Source organism: Emydura macquarii, unplaced genomic scaffold (genome assembly GCF_026122565.2).
Source record: "Emydura macquarii macquarii isolate MOO-44397 ecotype Brisbane River unplaced genomic scaffold, CSIRO-AGI_Emac_v2 contig_1305, whole genome shotgun sequence".
NCBI classification, from domain to species: Eukaryota; Metazoa; Chordata; order Testudines; family Chelidae; genus Emydura; species Emydura macquarii.
In genome coordinates, this window is record NW_027131442.1 from 1,578,899 (window position 1) to 1,591,745 (window position 12,847).

The 12,847-nt window shown below is 58.3% G+C and overlaps 1 protein-coding gene across 1 annotated transcript in view; it reads right to left on the reverse strand.

Annotated features, from left to right (window-relative positions):
* Positions 1 to 1,409: 1,409 nt before the first annotated feature.
* Positions 1,410 to 12,847, reverse strand: part of FNTB (farnesyltransferase, CAAX box, subunit beta) — a 30,279-nt gene continuing 18,841 nt past the window's right edge. The window contains exons 5-12 of the mRNA XM_067550649.1: positions 9,490 to 9,636; positions 8,589 to 8,672; positions 7,115 to 7,201; positions 6,733 to 6,862; positions 5,713 to 5,845; positions 3,571 to 3,682; positions 3,232 to 3,346; positions 1,410 to 2,305 (exon numbers count right to left, since the gene is read on the reverse strand). Of these exons, the coding sequence (XP_067406750.1) occupies positions 2,180 to 2,305; positions 3,232 to 3,346; positions 3,571 to 3,682; positions 5,713 to 5,845; positions 6,733 to 6,862; positions 7,115 to 7,201; positions 8,589 to 8,672; positions 9,490 to 9,636 (934 nt within the window). The 3' untranslated portion in view covers positions 1,410 to 2,179. The remainder of the gene's footprint in view (positions 2,306 to 3,231; positions 3,347 to 3,570; positions 3,683 to 5,712; positions 5,846 to 6,732; positions 6,863 to 7,114; positions 7,202 to 8,588; positions 8,673 to 9,489; positions 9,637 to 12,847) is intronic.

A 12,847-nucleotide genomic window follows, 5' to 3' on the forward strand; every position in this document is an offset into this window, starting at 1 on the left:
ACCTCGAGCTCTGCCTTGTGCCCGCAAAGGGGATTCCAGGGCACATGCTCAGCCCTCGTGTGCACCCCCCAGGCAGGGCTGTGGGGCTTGGCTGAGAGCCTCCGAGAAGGGAGCTGCAGGCGCAAGTGGCTCAGAGGTGGAACCACAGAAGGGTGGCAATGGTCTGGGTCCCTGCAGCTGTGTCTGCATGGGCAGCGACTGGTATGGGTTGGGCGGCTGGGTCTGGCCAGTGGGAGCCTCTGTGGGTACTGCAGGGGGCAGCTCAGGGTGCGGGCAACAGCAGCCAGGAACTGGGTGCCGATTGGTTGCTCTGCCTGTGGAGAAGGCCAGGCAGTGAAGCAGTTGGCCAAGCAGAAGGCGTATCCCACCCCCACAGCTCAGGGCAGGGCCCCCCCCCCTAATTATCCTCCATCTAGCTCATTCTGGCTCCCTCACCTCCCTGCTCTGTGCCTCAGTTTCCCTGCCTGTCACAGCACTGGGCTATTCCTATGGGGAGGGGAGGTGAAGGGAGAAGCTGTCCTAAGATCACCAGTTCAGGCCTGGCCACCCAACACATCAATCCCCGTGTGCATCTAGCCCCTAGCTTCCCCCTGCCTGGATTACAAGATGCTACACAGCAGAGTCGGGGAGGGCTGCAGGCCCCTGCCCTGTTACCAACAGAAGCAAAGCTCACCCTGGAGAGGGGTGAACTGTCTGGACATGCTTGTGTCAGGTTTGGGAGGGGAGGGGGTGTTAGGCCCATGATCCCCCCCCTGGGCTACACCCCCAACTGCTGTTCTGGCTCCACTGGTCCCACCAGCAGGATGATGGCAGCCTGGGGGGCAGCTGTGCTGCTGGAGAAAGCTCAGTGCCCAGGAAGGGGCTGCAGAGCCCATCCAGCACTGGCAAGGGCAGGGGCTGTGAATGAACATTATGTGCCTGCTGCCCCGCAAAGCACAGTAGTTTCAGGGCCGTCGCCCCTTCTGCCCCGGCCCACAGCCTGGTCCCAGCCAGGCAGCAGCACCACAAGGCTGGCAGAATGGTGCCTCCCTGTTGGCCTCTCAAGGGGGGCTGGCCCTTGAGGTTTTACTTGCACAGTGTGGTAAGAAAACTCCCCCTCCCCCCCGAGTGATGTGCCAGGCAAGGTAAGAACAGAGGCCGGGGCTGGCAGCCGCTAGCTGGCAAGGGCAGACCTGGCTGGCCGGAGGGCAGCTGGCGTAGCACAGCGCCTGCCAGGGCAGCACAAAGGTCAGTCAGTGAAGGAGAACATGGTGCTCCAGACGCAGGACCGGCCCAGCGGCCGGCTGGCACTGGGTCCCATGAACTGAGGCCAGGCTGACTCCTGCTCCCCTCAATACGCCCCTCACCTGCAGCAGTGCCAGGACCAGGCCCCTCCGCACACATGGCCAGGGTGCTGTGGGGAGGCTGGCGGAGCCCTGGGCCAGCTTGCTGAGTCCTGGACTGGAGACGACAGCGAACCAGCAAAAGTATAGTTTAATAACCACCTTGGCAGAATGGCCCCGCAGGGCCCAGGACCAGTGGGGACTTCCCAGCAGGGGGAAGGTGGTTCCCACCCTTTTCAATCCTGTCCCCTTATCTAGCCTCCTGCTGGGTTTCCAGTTCCACTCAAGGCACCCAGCAGCAGGGGCACGGCTGCCCACTGCAGGTCAAAGCAGCACCTCTGCCCCTGCTGGAGGGACTGCCTCTGATCTGCCCCTCCTCCTAAGTGCCAAACCAAGACTCATCCAGGCTCCTGCAGCAGACCCCATGACAGCCTCCCTCTGTTCCCTCACATGCCCCAAGCCCTCCCCCACGTAGCACCCTGGGGTAGGGCCCAGGCGGGCCAGGCTGGATCGCAGCAGCTTGATGCCAAGAAAACAACAGGGGGATCAGTTCTGGTTTATTGATGCTAAAACATTCACCCCTGGTTATTTTAGAACAGAAGTGCTCCTGGGGGGAAGGTTAGTGGGGCCTGGGACTCGCATTCCCACAGCGGTGGGGCCAGCATCGCTAGCTGTGGCCGTTGGGGTTATTTTTGGTCTGGCTAGCATCCTGAGCTCACACCGACCCGAGGGGGGTCTATGCCCGTTCTCAAACCACAAGGTTCGCCCCGTGGGGGCGAGGTGCCGGGGCAGCTCTCTGCTGCTCTCCGACTGCAGGGAGAGCCCATCTGTAGTGTCCGTGAAGGGAGCAGCCACGCCTAGTCTCCGGCATCCATTGTCGCTGCTTCTGCCGCCGGCACGCTGGGGACTGGCTGCCGCAGGAAGTACCTGGCTGCCTGCACCACTTTGTCAGGGGAGATATTGTACACAGGATGCGTCTGCTGCTGCAAGGGGAAACATGCACGAATTAACAGTGGGGGGGAAGGAGGCCGGGTGAACGGCTCACATGGCCCAAGCACGTAGGGCAACCAGGCGGGGGTGGCTGCCAGAACTGGGGGAGGAACTGTGGGGCAGAGGCACAGGGGCTGCTGTTTTGCACCCCACACCCTAGGGATTATTTGGGGGCAGTTCTCTGCCTGCATTACCCGGGAGGTCAGACTAGACATCACGAAGGGCCCGTCTCGTCTTGGAATCAATTTTGTACCAGCTGCGACCCTTTAAGATGAGGAGGAGGAAGGCTGCCCCTGCAGCCCAGACAGATCATGGCAATCAGCAGGGCTGGGACCCGGACTCAGGGCTCCGAAGTGGCTGGGGGTGGGCCTGGGAAAGGGTCACGAGTGTTGGCGGCTCCCGCTGACCCAGCCTCCGTCCCCAGGCCACTCCTAAGGAGTCAGGCGTCCAGTCCTCGTGCCCTTTAGGCCCGGTGCTGACATGCACACCCACACCGCCTACAGATCCCAACGCAAGCGCTGGAACCTGCTCGCCTGTCACCCCCTGTGGGTCAGGGACACAGCACGCCTCTTGCCACTGCTGCACCAGGGTGCACTGGGGCATGATGCTGGGTGAGGCTCGGCTGGCCCCAGTCACACACTGCCTGGGAGCACAAAATGTTCAGGGGCCGTCTCAGGCCCAGCCTGTGGACACAGCCTGTCCCCGCTCTGGCCAGTGGCAAAGGTTGATCCCCTGGGGACTGTGGTTGCAGCACAAGGGCTATTTGCAGGTAATTCCCGCAGGATCCGGCTCTAATCCCGCCCCGGGGAAAAGCTGCACAGCAATCTGTATGATCCCGGTCAGCACTGTGGAGTCAGCTATCACCCACTGGGCAGCTCCCTGACCCCCGCTGTGCCGTGCCTGGCCGCGGCCCCCTTACCAGGCGATTCTCGGGGACCCCCAACACCACCTCCTGGAGCAGGTCTCCGCTGCCGAAGTGCTGGGCGATGGACAGCCCGCTCAGGCAGTAGCAAGTGTGGTAGAAATCCCGCGACCTGCAGTCAACCAGGGACACGCTTGGTCAGACGTCTCCCCCTGGCGCAGAGCGGCCCTCAGCGCTCCCTCTGGAGCTCCCCAGCACCGCCCCTGCGAGTCCCGATGAGCCACTTTCTCTGGACCCCTTCAGCGCTGTGCTGGGCCACGCTGGCTCTCAGGGGATGGCTCTCAGGCCCATGGAGCAGCAGGCAGCCAGCACGGTGGCCGCCTGGAGGGTACTCACTTGCCCGGCTTGTCCAGCAGTCCCCCGGCAGGGCACTGGCAGCACAGGAGGATGTACTCTTGCAGCGCCTGCTGGTCGAACATCCAGTGCGTCATGCTGAGGGCAGGGTCGCCTGGGGAGGGAGCACAGGCCGGGGGGAGAAGGGAAGTTGTTAATGAAAGCTGAGGCAAAGTCCCTCCCGTTTCTAGCTCCAGGCCACAACACTGCCCCCCAGCCTGCGGATAAAGAGCAGTGCCCGCTTGCAGATGCCCTCCGACTCCCCCATGCCCGGGACTCCTAGGGCAGGCCGGGGTGTGGCCAGCGCCCACTGCCGCGGGACGAGGTGAGCGAGACTGTCCCGAACCCAAAGTGGGGGCACCATTGTACCGGTGTCAGGGATGGTGTTGGCCAGAATGACCTTTGCTGGCCTCTCAGCCCCGGGAAACGCCTTGGCTTTGTGGACTAAGCAGGGCCTAACGCAGCGATCACGGGAGGCGCCACCACCAAAAGGAAAGGGGGGCTTGCAGGAATAACGGCTGCTCCGAATCCACCACCCACTCCTGTTGGCAGGCAGTGAGATGCGGTCGGTCACAGGGAGATGGGCACCTAACTAACTCCCCACCCACACATTCCTCTACTTGGTGTGATCTCGCACGCTTATCTGCATTGACACAGGGGCATCCCTCCTGTCTCTGCCAGGCGAGGAAGCGCCCGATGCAGCATAATGCAGATCCTGCGTCCCAGCCTCATGCTCCCCTCATGCGGCTGCCCCTCTTTGACAACACCCCAATGATCCTGCAGAGGGGGTAGGCGGAAGGGGCACAGAGCCGTTAAAGAACTTGCCCGGTGTCACCCAGGAAATCAGTGGCGGAGGCAAAGCTGCGGCCCAGGAGTCCTGCTCCCCAGCTCCGACCAGCAAGCTGCGGCTGAGCAGAAATATTTGTGACTAGAAAAAGCTCTCTCCGCCCTCCCTGGAATCAGACAGTCTGGGACAACGTGCCCAGTGAGCCCAGGTGGATGCCCGAGCTCTCCACCCCCATAGAGCCCACGGCAACCCGGGGGCCGGGGGGCGCGGCGGCGGTGTTGACGGGCATCCACAGACCACAGGTGCTGAGAGGGGGAGGGCCTCATGCCAGGCAGTGTCAGGGCTGGGACTCAGGGCTCTCAGTCCCCACTTGGACCCAGGTTGACACAAACCTAGCACAGCTGGCTGAAGAGCTGGCGGGTGGGGGAAATTTTGATTGAAGTGTAAGATAAAATGTGGTTTTGTCTCAGTTTTCCACTGAAAATTCTGATTGTTTGGTGGAAACTCAAATATCCAAAGTTTTCTCAGACTTGAAGGCCAGAAGGGACCATTGTGATCATCTAGTCTGACCTCCTGCACATCGGCAGACACATGACCTCCCCTGCCCACTCCTGCGACAGGCTGAGTTCCTCTGGCTGACTTTCTGAAGTCCTCCAGCCTTGACTTAATATGGCCACCAGGTAGACCCTGAGCATGTGGCAAAACCCAGCAGCCAGAGACCTGGGTAAGAACCCTCTGTGGTGCCTTAGCCCCATCCAGTGTCCCATTTCTGGCCATTGGAGATGCTTGCCAATATGGCAGATGGTCCACATGCCATTGTAGGCAGTCTCATCATACCATCCTCTCCACAAACTTATTAAGCTCAGTCTTGACATCAGCGAGGTTTTTGCCCCGCCCCCGGTTCCCCTTGGGAGGCTGTTCCAGAACTTCACTCCTCTGATGGTTAGAAACCTTCATCTAATTTCAAGCCTAAACTTGTGGATGGCCAGTTTGCATCCATTTGTTCCTGTGCCAACATTGGCCCCTAACTTCAATAACTCCCTCTCCCTCCCTGGTATTTATCCTTCTGATGTATGTATACAGAGCAATCGTATCTCCCTTCAGCCGTCTTTTGGTTAGGCTGAACAAGCCCAGCTCCTCACGTCTCCTCTCGTAAGGCAGGTTTTCCATTCCTCGGATCATCCTAGCAGCTCTTCTCTGCACCTGTTCCAGTTTGAATTCATGGGGGACCAGAACTGCACACACTATTCCAGATGAGGTCTCACCTGTGCCTTGTGTAATGGTACTAACTCCTCCCTGTCTCTACTGGAAATACCTCGCCTGATGCGTCTCCTCCCCCATGCAAGCCCCAGACCCACCTTTGGCATGCAGTGCTCGGTGGAGGAGGGGCAGCAAGCCTGCCTGCCAGAAGGAGTAGCAGCCATCCACCAGCTTGTTACAGCGGCCCTGGAAACCGCCCTCAAAGCGCATCTGCCGGCTCGTGACCCAGTGCTGGAAGAGACAGATAGGGACAAACGTCAGGGCTCAGACAGTCACAGCCCCACAGGATGACCTGCTTCGAGGCACCAGCTCCTGGCTCCATTTCCCACCCTGTGACCCTGGCTAGGGATTTCACCTCCTCCTCCTTCCCCAACAGGGGCAACCGTTAGCATCTTGCCAACTCCCTCCTCCCTGCCCCAGCCTCCATGGTCAGGGACTCAGAGGAGGTACTGCATCCCCTCTCCAAGTGTGGTGCACCATGGGAGATAGAGTCCAAGCCAGAAGCCCAGTCTATAGAGGAGAAGAGCAGGAAGCCCTGCGGCCACATTTCCAAATGCAATTATTAGATTGGGCTTGGGGTGTTCCATTTTTGGAGGGGGGGGGGGGGAAATCAGAGTTTTCCATGGAAAGCATTTTTGGTGAAACCATGATTTAGCTCCCAATTATTCATGCAAACCAGAGCAGGCCCCAGCTGCGCTCTTCCTAGCGCTGCGTGATCTTGCTCTGCAAAGTGATGCTCGAGGATGACGCTGGCGGGAACCAACCCTCCAATAGGTACAGAAAACCACTTCCTTTTGGCACTGCAGAGAGAAGCCCTCAGCCTGAGCAAAGTGACTCTGGAAGGGTCAGCGTGCCAGCCGTCCGGCACACCGCGCCAGCGCTTGGGTGTTGCAATCAGTGAAACAGAGCAGGAACGCTGCCCACAGGACTGGCACGGACTCACCATGCCGCTCGGCAGCATCAGCAGGGGGTTTCCAGGTGGCACCCCCCCAAACCATGCTGGCTGGAATCAAGAAAGGGTCGCAGTGGGGTGGTGTCAGCAAACGGGGCTCTCCTCAGCTGTGTGGCTCTAGCACCCACCACGGGCAAGGAGAGCGCCCCAGGCGCAGTTCACTTACTAACAAGCATTTCAGATTCAGTGAGTGCTCCTGTTTCAGAATGACCAACGCTGCCAGCCCACAGAAAGTATATCCTCCATGGGCCTCCATGCCCGGGACTCCGCCAATGCCGCCCTCCCAGTTCTGGCACCTAATTCAGAGAGAGGCGGACAGGGAGGATGTGGGAACAGTCACTGGTGCAGATGTCGAATGCTTCTCTTCCCCCAGCCCCTCCTGCCACTGCAATACAACCCCCTAGCATGGACCACTGCCCCGGGTCCAGCCCTGCTGAGGCCACGGGATCTCCCACAGCCCTGCCCGAACAGAGAGGAGCCTCCTTTTTTCCCAGGGGGCCCCGGTCTGCAGCACCGCACAGGGCGGCTGCCCTCTGTGCTCTGCTCACCTGGCAATCCAGGCAGCGGTCCCCGTGAAGAGCGTGGGCGTGATGATGTTGGTCAGTGAAGCCACGGAGGCGGCACAGTACGCACTCCTGTGATGGAAAGATGGATGACAGAGTCAACCCCCAGCATTTACCCTGGACAGCCCTGGGGCCACTAAGTTGGCAGCTGCTGCACTGCCTACTCCATGAGCTTCCATCTATCCCCCCAGTGCTCCGGGCTCTGCGGCGTTTGGTTTCTAGTAGCATAAATACGAGATTCGCTGCAGTGCAAGTCCCTTTACGCCAGGAGAGAGATTCACGCAGGGCCCCAACCGAGCAGCACCTTGCAAGATTATCAGAATAACCCCTAGCTTTTACCCAGCGCTGTTTGGCTGTAGATCTCAAAGCACTTCACAAAGCAGGTCAGTATCACTATCCCCATTCTGCAGACAGGGCAACTGAGGCACAGGGATGGGACGGGACTTGCCCAAGGTTGCCCAGCAGGCCAGTGGCAGGGCTGGAAATAGAATGTAGTTCTCCCAAGTCCCAGTTCAGTGCTCTATCCATTAGGCTACACTGTCTCCCTAACATAACCCTGATCTGCAGAGTGAGGGCAAGCCAGGAGACAGCTCCCCAGCATGGGCCTTCGGTGCTGCTCCAGATAAGTGACACTGAAGGCCTACAGCAAAAATTCAGAAGACGTCCCACACTGGACGCCTCCCAGATGGAAACTCTAGATCATCTCATCAGTGGTTTGGTTGGTGATGAAATTAAGGGCTTGTCCACATGGGGAAATTTACCACGATATTTATACCACTCTGCTTATACCAGGATAACTCCCCGTGCGCACACGCCTACTCCAGCACAAGAGGTCCTTTTTCTGGTTTAGCTTACATGGGAGAACTATACTGAACAAGAGAACTACACTGGCAGGGTACTGGCAGTAAGTTGCCCCCACAGACAAGCCCCATGTAGCTACATACTGCCTTTTCCTACATTTCCATACTGTCCACAGCTGCAGGGTTGCCTGGCAGAGAAAGATTTCACTTTGGACACTTTGATCAAGCCTCCTGCCAGGCAGGTGACACACCAGCCACTCCACACCTCCATCACTCAGAGTCTTTAAACGGGGATGGGGTGACTTCCCAACAGCTCTGTTCTAGCTCAGCCACAGATCTTTAGGGTGGGCAATGCAGGAAGTCGGACCCGATGATCAGAACCGTCCCTCCTGGCCAGGGAATTCATGAGCCTACAACAGGGAAAGCTGACGAAGGTGATTCCCCCAAGCTCGAGTGGCAAGTCGAGGGTGCTGGTGGTGGCAGCTCAGCTGCTCCCTCTGCAGAGCACACAGGAGGGGAGCTGGGGAAGGTGCCTCACACCCACTGCTGCATCACACACGGCTCTTGCTCTATCTGGTGCGGAGACGCTCGAGAAGCAACAGCCGCCAGCGCTGTGAGAACGCATCAACGTTGCCCCATGCAAGAAAGCTCCCACCTACCTGACATCCACTTCGCCCCCCACGTGCATGAGGAAGGAGCCATTGGGCTGCTTCAGCGAGTACAGATACTCCAAGAGCTTCTCCCTGAAAAGTAGCAACAGCATTGTTAGGGGCTTGCTCCATCAGACGCAGGAGCCGGGCAGACCAGGGGCCCACTGGCCCAGCTGCATCGGACACGCAATACTGGCCAGAGGGGCCATTCCTGCCTGATCCCGGGGGTTAGTGGTTGGCTCATGCCCTGATGCATGAGGGTTTAAGTGCCCTAGGTAAGAAGACCCTGGATGTTGTCATTGCAAGGTCAGCTCCAGCCAGTCCCGTTAGTGTCTCACTTTCAGAATCACCCCGGGGGTTCGCAATTTGTTTTTAAAGCAAGCACCACTACCTGGCCAATCAAACTGCCACATCCCGCCCCAGGCAGGAGGGCCAGCGGGACAGGATCGCTTTCAGAGAGGGTTCCTGGAAGAGCGCTTTTGCTCTGGCAGTGACCTGGTCCTGGCCTACGTGTTGGGCGTGGATGTCTCTACATAAGGTCACTCCTCACTTCCTGGACACCCAGGGCCAAAGCCGGGGGGGTGCTGGTCCCCCTCGATGGTGGAGAACCCCAATAATTTGCACGGGAGCCCAGCACGGGAGCACCTTGTGCAGCAAAGACCTCAAAGCCCTGCTGGCGAAGTCATAAGCCGTACACTGGAGGCGACAGACGGCTGCTCTCTCTCCTGCACTGCCGACACCCAGCACTTGCACCCCAGCGAGAGCCACACTAAGCCCTCCAAGCAAGCAGGGCTCCCGCTGCGTGCTAAGGCCAAGGTCTCTGGGGAAGAAGGGCTGCCAACTGAGTCACCCCCTTCCCTCCCGCCCCTCCCAGAGCAGGCCGGGAACCCCACAGCAGGGCCAGTTTCACCTGTTGATGACATTGAAGGCCTCTTCGGTCCCGATGATGCAGAGAGCATTGACAGCTGCATACGTGGGAGCGAGATGGGGGTGCTGTCCTGGCCCCCCTCCAAACCCACCACTGGGGCTCTGGCACCGGCTCAGGAACTGGCAGACGCTGTAGGCAAAGGGGGGGAGGGAGAGATGGGGTTGGTCAAAAATTCCTGGGCATAGTTCACCCAAACCAGCACTTCAAACCTCCAGCACAGAGCCCTGGCCTCTCTGCTGAGTGCAAGACATAGCAATCCGTCCTGGGCAGCGCAGGATGCAGAGGACTGCGTGAGAGCTAAGGCAAAGCTTTCTGGCCCAAGGGGATCTGTTGAGGAGAGCAGCAGAAAGGGGACACTCCATGAGGTCCAGGAGAGACTTCACCATCGCAACTGATTCTACATGGAAGGCGCCCAGATACCAAGATGACAGGCAGCAGGATAAAATGCGTAGCTCTTCTACAGCTTCCGCGGGGGCTCCCCCAAGACCTTTTCCATGTGGTTCTTCGAGAACTCAGGCTGAGTCCAGTCTCACCACTCAGGTGCCTTTATTTGGCCTACAGCAAAGCTATGCTGAGTCGATCAGACTCAAGCACGGGGGGCGGGGATGGGTCCAGCACGTAACCACCCAGCAAACCTCTTCCTTTCTACACATTGCCACATCTCGTTGCATTGACTCTGCGTTGCATCACTCCTCGTGGGATTGGCTCACTCCCTTGCTCCGGCTACGCACAGCTTCCTCTTTACCACATCTTACATTCCCGGCTTCTCTTGGCCATTGCTTGCTTGTTCTTTGTAAACGGGGCCCTGGGTATTCCCTCCCATTACCACAGCTCACAGACACTGTCTCAGCTCGCTGACCCACTTACTATTGACCTCAGCACAGACATCCTGTTCTCAGCCTGCTGATCTATTTACCTCCCTTGTACTGCCTCCCAAGAAATGGGGTCTCCTCTATGTCCAATTCCTCAGGTCAAGCTGGGTCTACCCACTCTTTATCCATAGATCTCAAAGCACTTTACAAAGCAGGTCAATATCATTATCCCCATTGTATGGATAGGGAAACTGAAGCACAGAGAATGGGCGTGATTTGACCAGGGTAGACAGAGTTCCCCAAAATCAGTAGCACAGGTGCCATGATGACTAATGACATCACACTCCCCACCTCTGTGGCAGGGCTTGATAAAGAGAAGAGCATCTAATAATGTCTCTGAGGCAGGGCAACGGCCTAACGGGCTAGGGTGCTGAGCCCTTGCAGCTCTCATGGGTTGTGATGGAGTTTGCAGGGGCACCACGCCTCTGGACGTCTGTCTGCTCTCCGTGACACACACAGACAGACAAACGCAGATGAAGAAACGGTGTCTGCGGGACACCTCCGGAAGAGCTCCAGCATCCTTGCCCTGCTTTTGCGGCTGCCGCACAGTCTCCTTCGATGCGCCACTGGCTATTTAACCTGCCACGCACGGCCGGCATCTTGGCAGCCGGACTCAGGCTTCTCACACCATCACGGTCTCCCCATTCCCTTGTTTCAGACCCTCTCACCTCCCATTGCAGGCGGTTAGCCAGATGCCGAGGATGGAGCACCACCAAGTGGCCAGAACAGATGCTTCTTGGAACACAATCACCCCAATCCACTAAAGGACGTCATTGGTCATTGCCACGGTGCTGGCTAGGAAGCCATGTTCAGAGAGACGGTTTAGTGGCCGTGTTTCTAGTTTGTCGGCATCCATCTGGTACGAGAGCATCGCAGAAGCAGCAGCCTCGCTGTCTAAGAGCAGCTACGATGGACTACGTAAAACCACCTCTCTGACTGCCCAGCTAGACTCACTCTGGGTCGGTCTTCACTGCAGTCAGCCCAAGCTCTGACCCAGATGCTGCCCCACCCACTCCCATCCACACACATACAACCCCTCATCCGAGCGCGGTGGGGCTTTCAGCCCAGGGGAGCCGGCCCACTTTCACTCAGGATAGTAACCCACCCACTGTGAAGTGAGGACACAGGCTACACCTCTTAACTGCCGACAGTCCTCCAGTGGCCTGCCCCCCCGCCCACAATGTCCAGGAGAGACAAGCTTTCCCACAATTCACTGGGAAAGAACTGGAGCAGCTCGGCTTACTGCAGCGCACATGCCCCCTGAAGTGTGTCGATGCAGGCAGGGGGCTGTTCACACCCAGCTGCTGATCACCAGTTAAACCCTGCTGTGCAGACTGACCTTGTGTCTTACAGTCCCAGCCGCTGACATCAATGCCTTTTGACTGCTCTTAGCCCTGCACAGCTGAACGGACCACACAGCGAGCCGCTATCTAGCGTGCCTGATGCATCGAGACAGCACTCAGCTAGCACTCAATGTAGCCCCTGGACTGCCAGTGCCAAGGGCCTCAGAGGCGGCTGGATTCCCAGATCCCAGGTGGATCAGCCCCAACGACTAGAAAAATCATCCCTCTGACGTGCAAACTGAGCAGCCTTTGCCATGGGAAGAGGAGATTCGGAGAGAGACCAGGCTGCCTTTAAAATTCTTGGAATGCAATGGAAGCTCGACAGGCTGCAATGGCAACCTTGAAATGACTTTGAACAAGGCACCCATTCCAACCCACCGGGCCTAGCATGCTCTTCCAGAACCCACAGCAGCACAGCTTTTATGGACATGGGGAATGGCGGGTATCAGCCAAGGATTTCTGTAAAACCTGAAGACTCTTTAGGTGACGAAGTAAGTAAGTGCTGAGAACACAACAAACCCAGGGGTGCAGAAAGGAACTCAGGGTTGAGGCATCCTGAATAAAAAGCACAACCGGGAACGTGAGCTAGCCACATTTGCAATGCAGGATGGAGGCTTCTTCCACTAGCTGAGCAGCCCACTTAACAGCCCATGCAATTGTCGTGGCAGTCAGACCTAGTGGTCAGAGCAGTGGTCGGGAGTCAGGAACCGGAGCCAGGGTCAGAGGTGGAGACAGAGTCAGGAGTCAAGCCAAGGGCCGGAGCCAGAGTTAGTTGCCAATGGTGGGGCACAGGGTTAGGAAGTTGGAACAAGGCAGGAGGGCAGGAACCAGACAGGAAGGCAGAGAATCGGGGACATGGCAGGAAGGCAGGGCTCACGAAGGAGTCAAGCAAGAAGACAGAGTCCGTGTAGCAGCCAGCAACTCACCTAGTCACTGGGACAACTTCCTGGACCTCCTACTGGCTTAAATAGCAAGTTTGAGCCAACTGGAGAGGCTGGATGTTTCCTCCCATCAGGAGCTTCCAGGGTGGCGACTTTGTGCTAGGGTCCCCACCAGTCCACACTTCCTGCCCCTCCCAGCAAGGCTGCTGGCTGAGCCTGTGGCCTGCCTGAGGAGCTGGGTTCG